This window comes from Coturnix japonica, chromosome 11, assembly GCF_001577835.2.
Source record: "Coturnix japonica isolate 7356 chromosome 11, Coturnix japonica 2.1, whole genome shotgun sequence".
NCBI lineage: Eukaryota > Metazoa > Chordata > Aves > Galliformes > Phasianidae > Coturnix > Coturnix japonica.
In genome coordinates, this window is record NC_029526.1 from 9,636,686 (window position 1) to 9,660,414 (window position 23,729).

The window sequence follows — 23,729 nt, forward strand, 5'->3', positions numbered from 1 at the left end:
ATCCACTATCATATTTTGTAATCCCCTGGTCAGAGGGATGCTAGAGCTCCTCATGTAGGGAACCTGCTTCGGCAGGGGTGTTGCACTCGATCTCTGGAGGTCCCTTCCAACCCCTATGATTCCATGATTCATTAACTCTGGGAGCCAACAAGATAGCTACTTCTTCACTGTCAGACTTGAACAAAGTCACGAGCAACCCCTGAACCTTTGAGACAAGTTGATTCTGGAGCCTGATAATGGTCCAGAGTGATTTAGAAAGGTCACTGAATTCTACATTCAGGTTGTAGGTTTCATTAAACAAATATTTACTTATCTGTACAAATCTCAGGAAAAAAGTCAACATTTCTCCTTTCAGAAGTAAACTTCACAATGGAATGATTTTTTCATTATAAACTGTCTTGGTTCTACACCAATAATCCTTTACTCTCTTTCTCTAATCCTTAAATATTATTTTAATAAACAAGTTACACTCAGCATATTCTGTTTGATCTTTTGCTGTATATGCGTGTCACAATAAGATATTGATCTAGATATCGAATATTAGGAACATTAAAAACAAACAAACAAACAAAAAAAACACATGGATATATCAAGGAAAACTACCTTACTCCAGAAAATAAGCTCTCCTCCTTCCCTTGAACTTGGTAGGAATTTGTGAGCACACAGCAGTTTCAAACAAAACACCAAGGAATCTTCCATCTAAAGTGCTTCACTCAGAGGGCAATGAGGCACTGGCTGCCAGCGGATGCCCTAACCCTGAAGGCTTCCAATGCCAGGCTGGATAAGACCATGGGCAGCCTGATCTAATGGGTGGCAAACCTGCCCATGGCAGGGCACTGGCACCAGATGAGCTTTAACAGCACTTCCAACCCAAGCCACTACATGATTCCATAATGCCTCACTTCAAACAAACATAGCTGAAAGTGCTGCCCTGAATTTTCCAAAGCCTGTTATCCCTGGCGAAGCTATGACTCCCCAAAATGAAATACTAAGTGAATCACTTTTACACACGTTAAGATTTAAAGACAAAGCTAAAGAAGTTCTAAGAGTAGTAAGCAGATGGTTATTTACTTACAGTTCTCCTTTACAAAAGAGAAATATTGTGTAAGGTGTATCAACTTGTGATTTCTATTTGTTTTTTTATCACATTCAAACAAAAAATTGAGCACTACAAAAGCAGAGAAACTATTAATATATAGATATATATACATATATGCTTGATTGGAGTTGCATTTACAAATAGTGAGGCAAAATGGCTTTGGCTACACACATTTTATCTTTCTTTTTCCCCCCTGTTAAAATGCTAAATATACATTAGAGTTTCATAAACAAGTGATTTAAAGCTCATAGTGCTTATAAATGCCAAGCCAAAGCCATTTTGTAAATGTAACCTTTAAAACAACCAAATACTACTTTTGGGGGCTGCTGTTTAAGAATAACACCATTGAACACTCGCATATTGCAAATTAAAAAAAACCAAAGTTCTGAAGCTAGAATCTCACACAGGAATTTTGCCTCAGGAAATGAGCAAGATGAGGTCTCACTTTGCACACTGGTTGCTACAGGAACATGTATTACAAAAGGAAGCCGCTTAGGCTGCAGCAGATCTGACTTACCACAAGAGCAACACGTGAAGCAGTTGGTATGATAGAGGTTACCCATTGCTTGGCAAGCCTGGCTCGCTCCATACACACCTTTTCCACATTTTATACAAATACCTACAAAGAAGAAACAGAACAAATGTTAGAATTCTTTTCAGATCCTCAAGTTAGCTCTGGGCCATTGAACCATAGCACTCACAGTACCCCCAAATCAATGAGCTCCTCCACATCATTAGACTCAGGTAAGCAAGTTAGCAGCAGGCAGTTTGCATGAAATAAATACATTGTAATTAACCCAAAATAAGCGGGCTGGAGCAGGCCTCTGCTGGCAATTCAACACGTGGAGACTGAGGTTAGCTAAAGATAGAAAATATACTGAAGAAACAATCTAGTAACACCTTGACCATTTTACCTTCAGTAATTATGAATGACAACGATCTGGTCTAAAATGAAATATTTTCTCTTTTCCTCTCTCCAGGAGCACAAACAATACACCAGTAATGCTGGTCCAGGTGGAAGCCAGCACAGGGAAACAGGAATTGTTTGTTGCATTTAATAATTGCTTAACCGTCCACAATTAGTAATATGCAACCTAAAACATAACCTGGGAGCTTACAAAACAGAAGAGCAAAGCTTACACCTTTCTCGTGGTCTAAGGGCAAAAACTCTGGCTAGCAGTTTTGTAGTGGAAGCAGAAATTCACCTTCAGTGCCTAAAGCCTGCTCTTGGTGAAGTGGGGGATGTTTCTCGTATATGGTCTGTATAAGATGAAAGTACAAAGAAGCACAGAGCTGGCAAACTGAGCTGTCAGTCTCATACAGGACAGGGTCATTGTGAAGCGGAAATGAAATGCTCACAAATCTGAATCCTCCTTCCACATATTCAAGTGAATTGATTAAGTTCATCCGAGATAATCAATGGTCTCTCACTGGAGCTGTACAGCGCATCTCAACATTCTGAATTTGGAAACACTACAGTAGAAAATAGAAATTGAGTCTTCTACCTCACATAACTTTATAAGGAAGTTGTGATCTATGGGCTGATTGAGGCCCTGTTTCAAATGCACGCACAAGCTCAGCATTACCAGCATCAACAAAACTGCTAATGTACTTGAAAGTCCAGGAACTCCAGAACTACAAAACTGAGCTTTAATCACCCAGATTTTTTTTCCCTGTTATGCTATGAGCATTTTATTTATACACATACACAAATATATATATGTGTGTGTGTGTGTGTGTGCAAGCTGCTTACAGAAAATTAGTATATTATGAATTAGTAGAAACTTACATAGCAGGAAAAAAAAAAAAAAAGGCTAACAAATCACTTGGTGTCTCAGTTCCCCTTCCACTTCCAGCATATGAACTGGAAAGGAAAGAAAATGCCATCTGTCTCTGGCAGATAGCAGTAAGGAGATGAGCAATGCTGGCAGAAGAGCAGGACCCATCAATACAGCAGAGATTTAACCAGATTGCTCAGTAAAGAAACAGTCAGGCAATGCAACAGCCCAGAAACATCTCTGTCCCTTAAGTTACTCAAGACTTATTTTAAACTCCACTTCTGAAACTGAACTGTGCATCTGTATGGACTGTGTAGACTGTGTGGACAAAAAAAGAGAAAAAAGCAACTTTCTACACTACTAATCCAAGTACTAAAGTGGGAAGACCTTCCATAAGTTATGGGTTTTTCTTGGTGTTTTTATACATTTAACTACCTTTTCAAATCATGAAAAGAGATCAGCTTTTCATTCATCTTGTTCAACAATGTTGTAATTTTGCACTACAAGAATATCTGTCAATTAATTGAAATTATAACCTTAAAGAAACCAGCAAATCTATTAGCAGTAGTTTTTATTTAAAAAAAAATTTTTTTTTAAATTAAAAAAAAAAACAAACAACAAAGAAAACTCCCAAACTTGAGTTCTGTTTCAGTGAAGCAGGAACTACAGCTTTAGTAATATTAGATTCGTGTCCTTAGCTAACACCAAACCAGCTGCCAGCTATATCCATCAGTTCACTATATCGCTGATCATTCCTCAGACAAGCTTAATTCAGATACAGAAAATGGAAACTTAGGCATATCTGTTGCCTTATCCAAGGCTGTTACATCTATTTATTTATGCAAAGACAAAGGTTATGAAAAAGGTCTGCTATTAGCCACGGGTTAATGGTTAATTGCTGATAAAAGACCACTATTGATTTTTGCAGACACTGATCAGAAAGGGTCTGTCAGCCAGCAGCTGCAGGACGAACTAGCAACAACAGCACTGCAACCAACAGCAGCCAGAGCAACTCCCAAACCTGCTCATCTCGCCACAGCCCTGAAATACCTGCCATCCCTCCTGGCCTTTGGGGCTGCACACACAGCAAAGAAATCAACTGTCTCAGAAATCAGACATCTTTCATCTTCAGCAGAAGGTTGTTGTACCATATTTCAGTTTAACTCCAGGTAGAGGAGCCAGAAGAGAGACCAATGAGAGCCTCCCCACTGCACTCTTCTTTCCCATCTCTTCATGCCAGCTGTGTACCTGAGATGGATGGCTAACACTAGCCTGACTGTGAGGTCACACATTCACCTTTTCCTATTTATGCTTTCCTGTTTATCCAAAGAATAACAGAAATCCAGCCTGTGGAGCTGATGTTACTGTCAGTGAGCTCTCATCCTCTACTACAGCCTTGAACTGCTCAGATAAATGAAGGTACTGCCTAATTTATTTGCCATTGCTCCAGTGATCCATTAGAAGCAAAAGGAGGATTTATTGTGGATGTTAATATTAGTCTCTGCAGCAAGTGATTCGTTAAGAGCAGCTGTCACTTTGTTAACTTACATTCTCTGAAAGAGCAGTCATTAGCTCCAGGAATAAATGACCACAGAGACCATCAGCATGCTAAAAAGGCATATGTATAATTCCAAAAGTATATTTTGGAAAGTATATATGCAGCTGTGGTGTGAGCATAGTGTGAGCTCATAACTGCCTTGGAAAAGCACTGATCACATGGTTGTTCAGGTCTGGTTTTACACCAGTTACAGACTGCACACTGCAAGCTTGTGTAAGCCTTGACATAACAGCTACATCACTTTTTCTTTTTCCAGATTTAATTCCAAAACTTGTTAAATTGCCAATGAAGAACACTCTGTTACACAGCAAGCACATCTCATTTCTGATCTCTCACTTATGTGACTTCAGGTCAACTGTTTCAGCAGTCCCTCCCAGCACCTCTGCATTAAGCTTCCAACTGTACATCCAGCTTCAACACATTAATGTCTGCATTTTCACCCAGGTCCAATGCTCTCCTATAGAGCTGGTCTCTCTCTTCAGCTAGGAAAAGATGTTACCAGATGTTGCATATAGGCTCAAAGTCTGCATAACAAGTCTCCCTCAGCAGTAGTATGACACCGTATCCTTCCTTAGCTGAGGTAAAACAATGTCTGCATCTTTACACAGTATTTAATAGAACTAGGGGGAGAAACCACTGAACAAACGTGCTCTGTGGGCCTCAGCTGAAGTCCATCATTAATAGCAATGCTGGAAAGCTCCCAAGAGGCTGCCATAGTTAGGCACCGCATGCTGCCAGCACTCCCCCACACTTTAACCAGTCCACTTCATCCAGCTTGACTGCATCAGTCAGAATGGCATCTCCAGGTGCAGCCAGGGCGAGCTCCAGCACTGCACAGCAACAGAGCAATCAGAAAAGCAATGCTCCCTGGCTAATATGTGCATTAGTAAAATCCTGGTACAAGTATCACAAGAAAACAGAAAAACTGTTATCAGCCTAGATATCTATTTTCTATCACAGCCTGATTTAGGTTTAGATCCAAGAAATCAAAGCACGCAGTGTAACAAAGGTACCAGCAGCTACCTAGATAAGACCTTCAAGCTATGCAGTGAAACTTGCTGCATCACACATCTGAGAGTTTTCTGCATTAGTCTATGTGTTAGAGTAAGGACAGTCTGGGTCCTGTACATCCAGTTCTGGGATGATCTCTCTCCTGACAAGCCTGTGTCTTTCTGACCACGCAAGTGCAGACAGCGGACTGGAACTTCATCCAGATTTCACCAGTTACCCAGAATTGGGAAAGAGGTGATAGTCAGAGATTAAATGCAGTATGTATAACAGCAGACGTATGACCTTTTGTCCAGGCCTTGTCCTCAGGCACAAGTGGAAATCAGCCTGCACCTAATTCTATCCTCACTTATCCTGAAGTCAATGGTTTAGCACAAATACAAGAAAAATGGTACCATATGGCCTCAACTTCAGCAAGAGCAGCTGTATGAGTCAGAATGAGAATCTGTCTATTGCACTCCTTGACAGCATGCCACAACACAGGGATGAGCTGCAGCTTTACTGTCTTACAGTCACGCTGTATCTCCTGGATAACTGCTACATGCTGCCTACAGTAGGAGACAACCATGCCCTGTCGTCAAGAGTTATGGTAAAGCTAAAATTAACAACTACCACATGGCACAGATGAATCCCTCCCTGCCTCAGCAGTTCTGTTCACACTGCAGTGCTGGGAAGAGAGGGTGAGTGCATTTTACCCTCAGGCTACTGCAAAATCTCATTTTCTTTTCACAGGGAAAGACCATCCCCAGAAACCTCAATAACAAGCTTTCCACACCCCTTTGGCACACTCAGGTGCAGGGAATGAAAACTTGCAGGCATGAAGCAAGAATTATAAAGGAGAAAGAAACTTTAACTCAGAGAAGGCAAAGTGCAGTACAAGGAGCTAACTGAAAGCACAAGGACTGCAGATGGGCTATGCCTCCACGGACAGCCCATACCACTGCAGGCATTCCTTCAGTGACAGGCCTGCAGCCCCTCACAGTTAAGCAAGCTTTAAATACGGTGGTGTTACCACCTTTAAAAAAATATTCCGCTGGGAAGCTGGGTAAATAGGGAAGCAGCAAAGCTGCACCTGCCTGAGCTGACAGCAGCTACTGCACTGACATCCTGTTCTGCAGCAGCTCCGGATGCTGTGACTTCAGGAGAGAAAAATGCTCCCCTCCTTCCAATAAACAGAGGAGAAGCGATGTTCTGATGTACACGTCATCAGCAAGAGACTAGTAAAAAGCAAGGCACCTACAAAGGACAAAGGGGCAGAGCCTCCTCCCAGCAGCCAGGGAGGGAACCCCTCTCAGGCCTTGCCACTATTGGCAGCTCACAATGAATTTGTCACCTGATGGATGCCCAGCAATTTTTCCAAGACTTCAGTACCCAACATAAAATGAAATCTTATATGTGCAAGTTATAAGTAAGAAAAATATACTCTAGATGCTCTGAGCAGCAACATAACAATTGCACTGAGAGTTGGCTGTTGCATTTTTGTGATAGGTATAATGAGGGGATCAGCTGGGTACACTGCTTACAATGCTCCCTCTCCCACTGGGAAGATAAAAAGACATCACAACTTTAAGATGAAAAATGACAGACTACGAGACGCAGACATACTCCAGTAAACAATTTACACTCCCTCCCAAGACACAACCCATAACACAGACATGATCCTCATAGCTGGGGGGGACTTGGACGTACCCAGTGACACTGCTCTGGTTCACATGTACCCCACACAAAGTAGGAATAAGCTTAAACTGTGGGAAAGATAGGTACATCACCTATGTCTTAAGCAAAATGCCTTAAGCAAACAAGAAATGTCTTAAGCAAAGCAGGACCAGAAAACATTTCAGCATTACTATTAAATTTTTCTGACACATCACCCTGGCTTTCCTCCTCCTGGAAGAACTAAAAATGTCATCAATACACCACTTGGGCTCTTGAGAAACTTGTCTGCCAACATGAAAATATCTCCATTGTTTCAGTGCCTGCATACTGGAGGAGGCATTATCACTCAATTAGCCTATAGGTTTGGAGCAGGAGGCATGCATGCTTGGAACTTACTCGGAGAACAGAAATTAGGCATGAATTTATGCAGTAAAGCTCATGTTCACTGAAAGTTTTGCAGAAGCAAGCTGTATGATCATACATTAATCCTGAAAAACAAAACAAACAAACAAACAAACAAAAACAAAAAAAGCAATCAACCATCTCCACTCTATTTCTAAACAAAATCATGGCTTGCATTGGACAAAGCTGCTAGAAGAGGATAAAGTCAGAAAAGGAGTCACTGGGGTCAGTTCCAGCCATGGCACTGCTGGTCAGGACACTGGAGCTGAGGTTTATCAGCCTGAAGGAATCTGTGCTGCTAACAAGCAGGTCCGCAGGGTCTGGCATCTGCCTATTCTGACTTGCTTAGTTAATACATGGGTTGTTTTGTTGGAAGCTTTCCAAAGTTTCAAATGTAGTGTGAGACAACGGGTATGAGTTTGAATAGACAGAAGGCTGTAGAAATGACTCTGATACCGCTTTCTCCTACTGTATTTTAGCAGCTATCAACTCAACAAACATCTGTGCTGGTGAATTAAACCCTGGCAACTCTGGGTCAGCATCACAGAGTGGGTAAAGTAATGGGAGCCAGTATCAGCTCTGATTAGCAGCTGCTGGAAACTGGAAGGCTTTTGTTACTCTTAAAGTAGATCCACCCAATCACACACTGAAAGACTGAAGCTAGAACAGAAAATGCTTATTGCTCCATACAGTACGTGAAATTACTGCTCTGAACCATGAAATTACTGACACTATCTGCACAGAGTTCATCCCGCCTTGGCTACAGCCAGCGTGCCTCTGCATAACTTTCTTTTGTGTGGATATCTAACTCTGCCACAGAGCCTCACAACAGCACAAGGCTTATCACAGAGCTATTGTTCTTCACAATATTTTAGTTACACTGACACTTGGTTTACAAATATTCGTTTATTTCTCTGCTTCTTGATTTAGTGCTCGGCAGTTCTAGGATGATTTATACTTCTCACTTGGCATTTATAGAAAGATCTTTTGCTGCTGAGGCAATGAACTGGAAGACTGAACAGTTCTTGTGGGCTTCTCTATCGTCTTTGCTGCTTTGGGTCGCTTTGTTTGCAATTCAGAGCTCAGCTGACTACTCAAGCTTCATGACTAAGTTGACAATCACAGCTAGAAGCACAAGAGGACTTACAAATAACTTCAGCAATTGACTTGTTGGCCAAAATAAATAAATAAATATCCAAAGCAACTCTTTATTACTGAAATTATTAAAAGAAGGAAACACACTAGGTTAGTAATTCTCAGTGAGAATGAGTGACTTCTGGAGGGAAAAACAAGTCAATAAAAATCCATCCACATCCTACCCACCCTCCACTGCAGAACATCAGCAATATCTTGCTGTGGGCACACATCCTTGCAGTTGCATTTACAATAACTATGTAGACACCAAATTACACCCACCTCCAGCTGTTCGTCCCCACCCTTTGACCAAGGACTAGGATCCCTTTAGCTCTGCCAGTAAAGGTCGCTGCATGCTCTATTCCATTTCAGCCCAACAGGCCCAGGTCAATAAGGCCTTTCTGCTCAAAATCCTTAACTTGGTTCTTTTTGCCTGGAATCTTAAGTGTGATCACGCACAACTCAGACATTTGAGGAGCAGCAGCTTCTTGCACAGTTGCAGCAGCAATCAGATGAAAATAGACTGATGCCACCAAGCCCCAAGTCTGTACAGCTGCTGGCTGCAGAGGACACATCACTGCACCCAGAGGCTGCCTCTGGCCAAGCAAAATCAGAGAGGCACAGAAATCATGCTTACAAGCAGAAATAACGAAGGCTCCTGAAAGCCCTGGGCTCAGTCCATACAGATCTAAAACCAACATCCAAAGCTCCACAGGGTGAATTTCCTGTTGGGAAGGTGATGTATGAGCCTTCTGAGATAACGTGGAAAAGACAACCAGTTTTAACACTCTGGCTTTGAAGAATCCGTACAGCCAGTAACAACAGTGACACTAAAGCACCAGCAATGCAGTGCAAATATCCTGAACTACACAGCACATCAGATCTGGAAACATCAGCGGCACTCAGGTCAAATTGGAAAGATTTTTCATTACAGTCTTCTGACATTGCTTGTATGAGTCATTATTAATATATGGCAGAAAAAGGTCATATTACAGCTGCCTCCTTTAACGTATTTAAAATGGGTTCTTGATTAAACAGGGACACTCGTCAGAAAGTTTCCAGGTACATTCTTCTATTTCTTAGATAACGGTCTATTTCCAGAATGAACATGCCCTTCTGGAAAAGGCACGACATTACATAACCACAGAGGGTTATATATTCAACCACTCCTTCCATGAACAGTGCCCAAGTGTTTGAAGCTGATGTCAGTGCGTAACTCCTACTACCTACCCTGCAACGGTGCCCCAATCATTAGCATGCACTGTGGAGGTTCTTTATCATTTCCAGAAGTATAAACAGGCTCTTAAATAAAGAGCAAGCACATAGGTAGGCACTATACAACACTTAAGAAAGCTGTAACTAAATTAAAGCCAGAAATTACCTGAAAACCTCTGTGACCTCAAACCTCTGAGGTTCTTTTTTAGTCACAGCAAGTAAAGCAAATCAGTGATGCTTTGGAAATGCAGTGAGTAGTGGAATATACCTTCATATAACGGGATCCTGCAGGGACAGCAATTTCAGAAAGTCATTCACTGTAGGTTTCTCACACCTCCAGTTCACGAGACATTCTAATTCTAAAATAACTATCCTGACAAGTCCTACCTCCCCTGCCTTAGCTTCACCAAAAAGCCCAGCCTTCTCCAACCAATTAGGCACAGGAAGGAGCTCCATGCTAGTGCAGCTAACCTCTTCTTCCAGTAGGACAGGAAGGCTCTCAGACCATAAGAAAAGCCTGTCCTGATCTAGCCTCACAAAAACTCTCAGGATAGGTGGTGAAATATAACACTAACCTGTGGCCTGTCTGGCTGGTTCAACAGAAATGTCAACAGACACATGACATACCTCTAGTTTAGTACTGCTGAATGATCCAGAAATGCACAAACACAGAGACATCCCTCTTCCCCCACTTTGCCCCCGAATGCCTCACTCAATTCAAAATTGGAGGAAAATGAATAAAAAAGGATGGAAGACTAAAATGATCACTGTGCATTGCACTGGCAACCTGGTGTGTAACAAGCATCACCTTCACAGAACAGAAGCTGTCAACCAGCCTTCAGCACCACAAGTACCCAACCACAAGCCATGTCTGTTCCCAAAACCAGCACACTCACCCTGCTGGCATGAAAACAGTTAGGCACCCTCATTTTAAGCTGAAATTAGGAACCTGAACTCTGTTTCTTGTGGATTGGGATGCCAGAATCAAGTCAAAAGTGGTGAAAAAGAGGCAAGATGCTCTTCTACCTCAGTCCCAGCACACGCTGCAGCACCCTGCTGCCCAGACAGCACTCACTTAGGGTGGAAAGAATCAAGATTCTGCTATAGTAACCAGATAAGAGAAGAACTGTGGCTCAGCCATACTTAAGAAAACTACTACTAAAGCATAATAAATAACAATTGCTTATTAAAAATCTCTCTATATAAAATAAAAAGAAAAAGTAAAATCCACAAAACCAGGGAAAGAGCAAACTGACAGAAAGACTGGAGGGTTAAGAAAAACAATTTTCCACTTCATTAGTTACAGTAAACATCACCAAATAAATGTGACCTTATGTAATTTATCAGGCAAGCTTCCCCTCTCTGCTTTGAAAGGTTACACAAAGTGGTGAAATGTTAGCAAATTTATGTCTTAGAAGACCAGCTAAAAATAACAGAAATGTGTTATCCTCTCATAATTATAAACTCAACACTTAACTGATATGAGAAGCCTCTATTCATTACAGCTAAAAAGAACATTCATTCGCCCTTACGTCATCCCTTCAATGTTATGTCTTGATGCAATTTTCAACAGCAGGTGAAATCACTAAAAATTGGAAACTGTGTGAAAAATTTTCCTCTGTCTGGTTTTAATTAAAATACTCAGCAAAATACAGGGGAACCATAAGGAGTGGTAACCCCTTCCACCTCATTTGAGCTGCCTGCTCATCATGACAGAGCATGGTGGAAACCCCATGTGTAACATCAGCATTAAGTATTTCCCTACTACTAAAGCAGTAGTTCAGATTAGGATTGTGACAACAGCAACAAAAGATAATTCACAAGTGGTTATGATCAGCATGGTATGTAACTGTAGCCTTTTAAATATTTAAAAGGTCCACCTAAGAACTGGGTACCACAGCCACTGTTGAAAAGATGGGATGAGACCGCACAGCCCCAACACGCACATGCACACATCCCAGCTGCCAGACTTTCTATCTGACAGTGGGTGCAAGATGCTGCCTCTTCCAGCCAAGACCTGGCCCTCCTGCCACTCTTTCTTCAGGAGTCTTCCTACACGACAGGATGGACCACTCTTGAGCTTGGAGAAGGCAGTCCTTGAAAAATCAGCTTTCCTGGACATCCTTTTCTCCCTACCTGCTTTTAAACTCCTTTCAGTGACATGCTAAGTCAGGACATCCTACAGAAGTGCATTCCTCTGCTGTACATACTACAAGGGGCAGGACATTCATTTTCTACTAAAGCTTCTCCTAATGCTAAACTCACAAAATGAAACAGGCAATATAAGAGCTATAAGGATATTTCCATATCCCAGCTTCTACTTAGAGATCTTATCCCTGGTGGTTTCTCTTTAAGCTTCCAAGTAAGCATAAATGCATTTTTGAGTCTGACCTTTAATCAAAGCATTCAGGATCAATGTGTAAATCACACAGTCGGGATTTTAATTCTTACTTGCTGTAAGTTACAAATGATTGTAACTATTCCCTTGATTTCAGAGAAGTCTTTCTGGAATCTTTCTTTTTACTGTACCCACTAAGACATACATTCATAAATGTTCCCTTAAAAAAATCAACAAAAATTATCCTGAAAAACTAGCAGAAATAATTGGAGTCATTGGTTTTTATTTATTATTTTATTAATTAATGGAGCCTTTGTTTCCATATGAATCCAGCTTTTTCTGTAGTTAGATCCATAGAAATAAGGGTAGCCTTTACTTAACGAAGAATCTCCCTGCTGTGTTCTTTTTGTAAGAGCAGAGCACAGCACTGCCATTATCAAGCTAGTGACTACATATTCTCTGCTTCTCTAACTGGTACTTCTACAAGATGAGGGATTTCATCCCTTTTGAGAGACAAGCTATTTGTCCAGTTAATAGAAGGAATCGTTGTCTAGCCTCCAATGAGTGGTTTCTGTTCAATCTAGTACCAGTCACACATCAACACTAGTTGTCTCCCATGGCAGCCCAGGAGAGAGAGACATCACCTCAAGCAAGAAAAATGAAGCAAACAGCACAAACAATTATTCCCAATGGGTTTTCATCTGATGGCAGACCCAGCTGGTGTCTTGCAGTGGTTTCAATGGCTCATGCTAAGGCAATGGCTTATACAAGTCTCTGGCAGAACACATATCTTTTTCCCCTAAGTTTCTTTGCACCAACTGACAAGTTGCAAAGGTGTGTGATGCCACATGAGAGTTATGATAAGCAACTTAGATCTTTTTCTGGAAAAAAGAGAAGAAAAAGCTTATGTTCCTCCACAACACTAGGTTTAAATCCTGGCAGATATCTCAATCCTCTACCCTCTGAAACAGATCAAGCATCTATTAACAGGCAAAGAACCTTTATCTCAAACCTGAAATACTGGGTGTACCCCAGACAATGATTTCTTCAGCACCTCTTCCTGTACAGTACTGCCCAGATAACCATTTACTATTATTTCTTAGATGACCTGACCCAGGGGCCCTTGGAGGAAGCAACGAATTACAACTACCATCTCACTACTTGAAACACTCGATGCCTATTTAGGATCACCACATGGCCCGTTCTCTGTCCTATTTGGAAATGAAAAAACTCTAAGCCAAAATACTCATTATTCATGGGGTACTTCGTCAAAAAAACAAAAGAAACTCTACTTCCCCCCAGACCTTGTGACTCACCTCTTCTCTGACCCTGCAATAATGTACCACTGGACTTCCCAATTCTGCCAGCCTTTACCCAAGCAAAATGCTCAGCATTTTCAAAGGAAGTTCTGCCTGCAAAGTCCCAGTCTTGGCCCCAGTCTCAGGAGTTAGAATGTTTTCTTTCTCTTTCACGAGCTTTGGAAATAAATGAGGTGGGCACAAGCAAGGCAGGGGTGGCAGCCAGAGCTGGTCAGCACTAAGGCCAGACAGGTCCATACTGCTCCCTCCACACCCCACAAAGGAAGTCAGGCAAAGCCCCCTGCAAGGTGGGAGCAGGGCAGCAGCAGCACAGAGCTTCACACACTTAGCACACCAGGAAGCTGACTTTCAAGTCTGTGCTTGGAGTGTCTTCAAAGTCTTTTCTTTGTGAACAAATGCAAATTAGCCTCTGGGGATCACCTCCTTCTGAGCCAGTTCTTCACCAGCCTGAATTCCTCCCAGGTGTGCAACACTGGCTGGGGAAGGATTTTCCCAAAAGAGTATAATGTCAGTTTGCTTTTATACACCATGTAAGGCTGCTCCAGCCAAAACTCTCTCTTTTCTCCCATTCCTAGTAGGCCTGGAAGGTGTGCACTCTGAGAGGTTTTTTGGTTTTTTTTTTGTTTTTTTGTTTTTGTTTTAATTATCATTTTTTTCCAACAGCATGGTCTGGCACTCCTGTGCCTTCCCAGCACAAAGAGTACAACAGCTCTCGGACTGCATAGGACTCAGTGAGTGAACTGCCATGCCTCCACCCTGACAGGAACCTTGCTTTGTACCCTCCCTGTGCAACAGTCACACAAAACTCCAAGCCCTGACAAGCACCAAACTTGCCGTGGATTTGATTTTTCCCCTCTTAATTGGGTAGTGACCCATGTTGAAAGTATTGCTTGTTGGTGCCAGGAAGCATTATGCCACTCTCACAGGCCTTGCACAAGAATAATCTTCCCCTGAACTCTAGTGCAAAAACAAGACTAAGAGGTTCTCCTTCCAGACCATGCAAAATGAGCTTTTCTCCAATTGTTTGTGAAACAGCATTTAAATCCACATCTAATAGCCTCCAATATTTCAGGAAAAACAAAGTATCCATGAGTAGGATTATTTTGCTGCCAAAATTGCAACCAAAGGAAGAAAGGTCAATAGAACCTGGAGCTCCAGCAGCTCATTCACAGCTCACACAGCATCAGGTGGCTCTATACACTCGGCTACAAACCAGAGCCTGATGACTGTCACATACACCACCCATATTCATACCTATTCCTTTGCTCTGTACATCCTCTCCAGTTTTAAGTCCTCACACCATTAAGCAAGGTGTCCTGTGCAGAAGAAAACAACGGAGAGGAAAAGCCAAGTACACAGCACACTTTGCTGGAAAGAGGAAAAAACATCACATGAAAGCACTGGGTGGAAATAGAAGCCTTGGCAAAGTCTTGACTTGGCAAGAAACCCTTTAATGGCAAGAAACCAAATTTCTCCTCCACAGAGGCACAGCCAAGTCAGCCCTGTGTGAACACCATCCATCCACTGGAGCTCTGCTAAAAGAATCCTTGTGTTTTCGTAAGATACATGGGCAAAACTTCAGCCAAGGAAGCATGGAAAGGGTGTGGAGCAACAGGGATCACAGGTGGACAAAGGAGAAGGATTAATTAACTTTCCAACTGCCCATACACCAACACCTGGAGGAGCTGCTGTCACTCAACTTCAGGATACAGCCTCCAGCTTTCTTAGGGCTTGCATCCTTCTTCAATAAATCCAACTCCTTAAAGTGCACAGAGCAGTTCAGAATCCTGTGCCTGTAGCCAATGTTCTACAAGCCAAAAGAGGTCAGCAGGACTTAAAGAGACAGTATCAAAGACCTCTTTCATGTCATTCTAGCTGATCATCTTTATTTACATCGTAACTTCCAGAATCTTGTTGTCCATTGGACAAGATACTTTTTCAGGAAAAAAGATACTTTTTCAGGACAGAAAAGGTAAAACAGATAAGGATTTACTTATTCTGTGGACCTCCATGGTGTAACTAAGAACAACGAGAGATGACTCCAAGCTGTCAGATCCAGGTCAGACACAGCCTTCTAGCATTAAGATAAGCATTACGTTTTTTTAAATAAAAACTTGGTAACTTGTAAAACTGTTGATTTTGAGAGCAGAGCATGCTCTGTTAAGTGAAATTCCATGCAGGATCCCTGTCAATTGCTGGCAGGGCGATAGATGTGACATCTATTTTTCTATTAAACATTTAATTGTTAATTTTTAACCTTTTCATAGAGTTCAAGTGTCATTGTAAAGTTTACATTTAGTATTACTTCCATGTAGTTTCAAATGTTCACAGTAAATCTACAACCCCCTCAAGTGCCACTGAAAACCTGTCAGCGCTTCATAGACCATCTACCAAAATACACAGCTGGTGCAAGATTCAAATTAACATTCAGGATGACTGGGTGCAATAAAAATGTACACATAGGAAAATGGGAGGTGTGATGTTCTGCTAAAAACTCTCATCCACCCCAGCAGCTGACACAGGACAACTGGGCTGAAGGCACAAGGATGCTTAGAGTCCCTGTTCTGTCACTCATCAGGACTTGTTCTGTGCATCATTTCACATGCAGACAGGCAGCACCAACCTACGCTGTCCATGGGGGTTTGTCCTACATTACACAATAGCACTAAAGAAAATCAGATGTATTAAAGTACCATTTTTTCCCCCCAAAGTTAAACCACTGATCTCTGTGCTGATCCACAGCAGTTTGCAACCACAGCAAGCACCATCACTTGACATGAACCTCCACTGCTTTCCAGCGCTGCAGCACAGAGGCCCAAGCCTGCTCCAGCCCGGAACAGGTAGAACAAGCCAACATGCTTTCTAAGAACACCAGCTACTGACCTACACTTGAGAAAATTACTTGCTTATTTTTCAAACCAGATCAAAATCTGGACTCCAATACACTTGATTGTTGTACAGTTCTGTTTTCCATTGAGTGTTTTGATCTGAGAAACGTGGCTTTGATTAAAAATGGGCAACAAACCAATTACAGAGAAATTTCACATGACAAAAGCTACAGCAGTATTAGCCACTAATTAAAACTCTTCCTTTGACTCTGAGCATTTCCTAGTTTCCCCCCAGCTATACCTGAGTGTAATGGTCAGCACACAATTACACTTAAATCAGTAAATACTTTTTTTAGAAAAGAAATCATACTTATCCCCTCCAAAATCCCTCCCCACACACGCACTGCAATGCAAACTCAAGGGCCACACACGGGATCTGCACACAAAAACACACCTCAGGTGACCTGCAATTCGATTTGGGCATTATACAAACAGTTTCCTAGCTCTGCGTTTCAAGTCTGACAGCACATCACCATGACCCTGCCACCAACCTACGTTCAGTACTGGCCTGACTCAGTGCTTCTTGCAACTCTGTGAATTGGGACCACCGATACAGAGGTAACATTCAGGGAGATGGAGAAAGAGCAGAAGCACCAGTGACCTTCCACCTCAGGAGCTTTACTCATGGGAACCCAGTTCCCTGCAAAGTACGCGCTCTGGAACACGGCTGCAGCACAGGAGAAAGGTTTATGCAATGACCGCCAGAATGAAATGTATTTCCCACGCCTGGGAGAGGCCACAAGGTCTCCATGTCCCCATGGACCACAAGAAATATGATCCAAGCGAGCTGGAGCAATGCAAAAGCATCTAAATCTGCACAACTGTCAAACTGCATTTAGGAATGGCTTTTCTTTTCTCTTTATTTTAACTTAAAAAAAAATTCTAAGTGGCCACATTAAAAGGGAGAAAACATCTTGTTTTCACTTTCCAGAAGTTCTGTGGCATTGTAAGTCAAACTGTTCACCAATTAACCAAATATCTGAGAGTCCCCAGCAGTTCTTCCACAATAGCTGTCTACTCCTCACAAAGACTAAATATGCTTTGAGTTGAAACATACCTTGTTAGGCCAAACTGATAGAAGAACAATGGTATCTACTGAGGCGCAACTTTTAGTAGCGTACTAAATGCCTCATCATTGTTCACTAAAACCCTTCCTTGGCTATTCTGTGACAATACATATTATTATTCTTTACATTTAAACACTTCTCTCCCCACACTTCCCTTGGAGGAGGTGATCACTGCCGAGTGTAGAGTGCACACATCACACACAGAGGAGTTCTCTAAGCCATGTGCTTAGATAAACAAGCCAGAACTTCCACTCAGCACCTCACAGCCCACTCACCCAGGATTTCAGGCAGGAGCCAAAGCCTTTCCTACAACAACCACATCAGTTCCATGATGTTCTTTCCTTTCAAGTCACACAGTAGTTGCCATTGTTGCCCCCATCTCAGTGGTGAAGACAGCCAGGACTCACGGCCACGCTGACCAACACAGCTGAGCTGAATCTGTCAGAGCATTCACACCACAGATTTAAACCAACTGCCTTCAAACCTTTGTGCAAAACCTGCTCAGAGGAACTTTTCCAGGATCACAAATTTGGAAACAGGTGTCATTAGCAATAAATCCTTACTCTTCAGTCACCCAGGGTAAGTCTCTACATATTTTATAGGTGCAGTAGTTCTCAGTTGAGTATTAAATGAGTGTCTGGGCTAAGCTGTGCTGTTGGTTTTTTCCAGTCTTTCTCTCCCCCCCTCCCCCCTCCTTAATGAGTCATAGGCCTTTTCTTAAAAGTTTTCTGGAATACATAAGTGTAATGTTAAAGATATGCAAGAAATAAAGGTTCAGATGATGTGAAATACTCCAGTTGGAAGAGATACGATGCATCTGGCCACCTCCTTGTGCTCCTCTGCCTCACTGTGCAGCTACAAACTAGCCTAGACTGAGGGTAAGCTAAAACAGCATAGTGAGGTTAACAGAAAGAGATAACGAGTCAAAACAGAAATACCCACACCAGTGTAGAGTGTGATGCAAAATCCACTTCCAGAGACAGGATCTACGCAGGCACAGGGAAAAAACACTTAAAAACACAACCAAAACCAAACATATATCGAATGATTATTAGAACAGCTGCTAATTTTGTTAAGAGATGGAGGCTATTTCAGCTTCCAAGTGAGCAGGACCCCTACTGCCAGCCTGAAAGCACCTCCAAGCAATGCCATGCCACAGCCCCAGGTACCACCGTCTTGACAGGACTTGAACCTTTGCAGGCTGTTGAACACAGCCCCCCTAAATAAGCTAATAATAAAGCTTGCTGATACCATGCATGTTCCTTTATTTCTTCCTTTTTTGCTGCTTCAGTTTCACTTCTCTAAGATCAGCGAGCACATGTGGCTGCAGTGTGCTGGCAGGAGCACTTGGGAGTGGCAAGGTGCTGCCTCTCAGCTGTGCAAGCAGGAGTAGGGCAGGCACAAGGCACTTTTTGCAGCACTGCTACTTTCAGACAGATTAAAACAACTGTGGAATGACATCTTCCATCACTGTACAGATGAACAGAAGGCTGCAGGAAGAAAGGGGAAGATGGAGAAGTAAAAGCAGCAAAGCCACAAGCACTGCTCAGAGCAGCTGCCAGTCCCCCAGTCTGCTGGGTCTGCTAGATCCACCAAGGCCTCTCCAGTGCTCAGCCCCTGTACATGCTCCAGTCACACGAGTGCACTTCTGCAGGTCCTGAGTGCCTGCAGGGCTCCAAGGTAATTCTTGTCCATCCTCTCTAGGTGGAAGGCAGCCCCCAAGGTCAGAACCAGCCCATTGGGGCAGCACCTTCAGAGCAGCATTACCAAAGGACTAGGCCCTGTCCCTTCTCTTTAGGTCTCACTATTGACACTTTTACATTCTAACCTGGTGCAGGCACCTGATCTAGAACTGCTGCCTTGCCCATCTCATTCAAGAAAAGGGAAAGATCAGGGGCAGCAACAAGAGCTTGATCATTTATTATCTGCCCCATACCATGGGCTCCATCTGAAATGGAGCAAGACTGCCAGTATAGGCAGAGTTAGCGTAACACTCAGACTGACCCACAAGCAGTACAAATACAGAGTATTCTTTCTCCTAATAGAACTAGTTAATCACTCGACCTCAAAGAACTCACTGTTTACATCTTCAAAGTCATATGTGGACAAAAACAAAGTGGCATGAAGACAGCAGTACCACACAGATTAGCAGATTTTTGTCCATTACTGTATGGACAAAATAGGGATTACTGTTTCCTTTCCTGGAGATGGGGAAAATGCAGAGAACACAGAAAAATTATAGTCACCATATGAACGCTTACTCAGAGGGCAATGGAGCTCATCCAATTAAGGAGTATTAAGCCATCTGTTGTTAGACAATTGGCTTAACGTTTATTTTGTCCATAGGTACCACAGGACACTCTGCAATTGCCTTTAGAGTGTGTCAGATACAAGTATGCATGAACCACAATGCAAATCAACACTTTTTGCTGCCTTCTTTTTACTAAGACCTTCTCCAATACATCTGAGTGGATTATTTATATCAACAGATCTGTCAGTAAGTGGACTTTTCCCTCCCTGGTTCTTTTCTCCCTGTTTCTGACAAATCAGCCTGCAGTCATACCAGATTTGCCCCTCACATGCTCATTCAGCCCAAGCTCAGCATTCAGCCCTATGAGAGAAGCAGAAACACAAGACCAAGACCCGACAGGACTTGTTAAAACCTGGATGACTTAGAAATGATCCTTCTTTTACAGTAACCATGTTTTCTGACTTTCATCTGCTTTGAGGGTACAAGACACAGTAGTGCTTCTCTCTGCCACCACAACAAATACATGGGGCAACTGGCATTTACGTTCCCTAGACATAAAGGCAAACTGCCTTCTGACCTGGCACAGGACACATCTGCCAGAGCTTAGGGCTTGTTGCAACCCATTCCTACACATGCAAATACTGACACAACGGTTAAGCTCTTCTAAATAAGAAAGAACCATCTGCAACACCCATTCCTGAGGCTGCTCCTGGAGCCCCTGATCACACCCAGCTCTTCTGGCCACAGGAGAATCCTCTCAGAGGGTCAAGATAGCTCTAAGTTACATTTCTTACCCTAAGCATATTTTAGCTCTCGGCTCTGGACACTGATGTTATTTTGAAGGTAACATTTCTTAGCACGTTAACTACCCTGCTCTGCAATCCTGCTCCTGCAGATACTCACACCTGACCTGTTATCAGCCTCAGCTGGTGATGTTCCAGCAATCACCTGAACATTGTACCAAGTGCCCGACACTAAAAGGTTTTCCATGCAGGAGAGGGCACTGCTCGCTCAGCTACCTCATCTGATCAGCCCAGGTGTGTCTCACAACAAGCACCACACTAAGTCCTGTACTTTCTCTCTTTTGCTTAGGGGACACTGTTACACTGAAAGCAGCTTGAATCTTCAGCATTTAAGTCAAGGACCAAAATAATGTATGTCTCTGTCCCAAGCAATGCCTCTATGGGTCAGACTGCACACCAACAGAAAGTCTCCTCCTTTCCACCCAGCCAGGGCAGAAAGGCCCAGAGGTTGCCTCAGAAGGCCACAGACTCCACAGCCCTGACACACAGGGTCACAGCTGGGATCTGGCTCATCCTAAGCCCCTCATCTGCCTGGGCATCACTGTCCCTTCTCTCCCACATGCTCCTCCATGCAGAGCCCTCATCCGCACAGCAAGAAGAGGACAAGCCACCCACTGCCAGGGGTTCCCAAGCCCACCCAGCTCATCAGTCCCCTGCACCTCAGAGGAGCAGGGCACTACTTGCACACTCCAGGATTATCTTCCAAAGACATTCTGGCCTTTCCCACCCAGTACAAAATAAAAGACAAAGGAGATCTATCTGAACTTTGGTGCGACTACAAAGCACGTTCATGTGCTTTGTGTTCTATAAAGAACAAAGACGTCAAGGAGATAGCCAACAGGCTGACAGCCTCAGCAAAGACAAGGTCTCTTCCATCCTCCCTCCCTCCCACACCCCACGGGTGATACCAGCCCCTGCCCGACTCAACACAGTGCGGGTCCTGCAAGGCCACAAGGGGCTGTGACAACATTGGGGTTCCCAGGAGCACCGTGGCCTAGGACATCACTGAATGAGACACTGAAAATGGCCTTAACAGTCAAGCTGTCCACAAGCATTAGAACATAGTACACAGCTTGAAAGTAAGATCACAAACGCCACAACCCCGGGGACACTGAGCCTTACTGACAAAGACAAAAACATAAATCACTGTGAACTCCAACAACGCAGTTTCTATAATGTCTCAGACAAGTCTCCTATCAGCCCCTGGAAGGGAAAGCATCACAGACCCCGACGAGCTACACAGAACAGAGACAAAGCATCAGTTATGAAGTAAGGTGCAAACACTGGTAAGAAAGTCAGCACTTGTTGCAAGCTGTTTTTCTCCTGCAATAACCAGAGGTTTCAACAGGTCTAGAGCAGCCCTGGGCATCGCGCATCCTTTTCTAACCCCAAAGCCTTCAGCTGCTTGCAGGTCCCACACACCTTCACCACCTCGATCCACCTTCCCCGGGCCGCGCACCCTGCCCCAACGGCGTCACTCACCGAAGTATTCCTTCTTCATGTGCATCTCCAGCTCCTTCTCCAGCTCCAGCGTCAACGCCTCCAGCCGCCTCTCGGCCTGGCTGGGGCCGCTGTCCCGGCACGGCGTCACCTGGTACGGCAGCTTGAACTTGTTCGCCGCAGCGGATCCCTTGCTGGGGCTGTAGGCGTAGGGGGGCGCGGCGTCGGGCCCGGCGGCCGCCGGGTGCTGCGGGTCGTGCCGCGGCGGAGACTGAGCGCGGACCTTGCGGTACACGTCCCCGAGCTCGGGAGCGGCGCAGTCCTCGTGCGGGCCGGGCCCCAGCAGCGACGAGCGGGGCGACGGCAGCTGCAGCTCGGGGTAGGCGCTCATGGAGCCGCGGGAGCTCCGCGAGCTCTGGCTGGAGATGCTGGAGCGGGGACTGACCACGGCGGCGCCCGGCGCGCCGCGACCCTCGGGGCTGCAGAGGCTGGAGCGGGGACTGGCCACGACGAGCCCGGCGGACGCCGCCCCGTCCAGCTCGGCGCCACCCGGCGGCCCGTACCTGGAGTCCGAGTAGCTGGAGCGCGGGCTGGTGGTGCACGAGTACTGGCTGGCCGTGCTGGAGCGGGGGCTGGCGTGCCGCTGGTCGTAGCCCATGCTGATGCCGCTGGTGCGGTTGCTGCTGGGTTTGCTGCCGCCGTCGTAGCTGGTGAGGCTGGCGCGGGGGCTGGAGTGTTTGCTGGTGTCGCTGGCCGTGCTGGCATAGCTGGAGCGAGGGCTGAGCGCGGCCCCGTCGTACTGCACCAGGCTGCCGCGGGGGCTGCCGTACTTCTCCTGGCCGGGCACCACCAGGCTGGAGCGGGGGCTGGAGAACTTCTCGTAGGGCAGCGCGGCCGCACCGCCCAGACTGGAGCGCGGACTGGAGAACTTGCCGTGCTCCACGCCGGGTCCCGGGCCCGGGGGGGCGGCCAGGCTGGCCCGGGGGCTGGCGCTGCCGAACTTGGCGTCCGAGCCGCCGGGAGCCCGCCCGCCGCCCTTGGCCACGTAGCCGCTCTCGTAGGCGCTGCCCGCGGCGTAGCGGTAGCCCTCGGCCGAGTAGCGCTTGCCCTTGTCGGGGAAGCCGCTGTAGCAGGGCAGCGCCACCTCGGAGCGGGTGCACAGCCCCTCCTCGCAGCACGGCGGCTCGGCTGAGGGGCGCCCGTTGGCGGCGCGGAGCGGGGCGGCTTTGCCGCAGGGGGTGGCGGCGGGGAACGCTTCGGCGGGCGGCGGCGGCGCGGCGGTACCGTTCATCTTCCGGCCCCGCTGCTCCGCCGTCATGTGGGCGGCGATGACCCGCTGCGTCTCCTCCAGGTCGGGGTGCAGCGATAGGTCCCGGCGGCCTCCCCGGCCGTACGAAGCGTCCGGACACGGCTCGTAGAGGGACAGGTCCTCCATGAACTTAGTGGCCTTCAGTGCCATGTTCTCCTCGTACTTCTCCATGCTCGTCCGGTGCCCGGCGGCCCGGAGCGGGTCGGGAAGCTCCTTACGAAAACACGGTCCGCGGCACGAAAAACAAACCAAGAAACAAAACAAACAAAAAAAGACAAAGGGAAAATAATAATAATAAAAAATTCACCCCCAAAAGTTCCTTCCCGCGGCCCCGCGGGGCATCGGCGGCGTTATCAGCGGCGTTATCGGCGGGACGCGGCTCCGTCCCGGCACAGCGGCCCGGCGGCGGCAGGCGCGCAGCCCGGCGGCATCCCCACGGCGCACGGCTCGGTACGGCCGGGCCG

At 45.2% G+C, this 23,729-nt stretch overlaps 1 protein-coding gene across 1 annotated transcript in view; it reads right to left on the reverse strand.

The window, feature by feature from the left end:
* WTIP (WT1 interacting protein) overlaps positions 1-23,463 on the reverse strand; it is a 63,897-nt gene extending 40,434 nt beyond the window's left edge. Inside the window, exons 1-2 of the mRNA XM_015873986.2 lie at positions 21,999-23,463; positions 1,617-1,718 (exon numbers count right to left, since the gene is read on the reverse strand). Of these exons, the coding sequence (XP_015729472.1) occupies positions 1,617-1,718; positions 21,999-23,436 (1,540 nt within the window). The 5' untranslated portion in view covers positions 23,437-23,463. The remainder of the gene's footprint in view (positions 1-1,616; positions 1,719-21,998) is intronic.
* Positions 23,464-23,729: the final 266 nt, after the last annotated feature.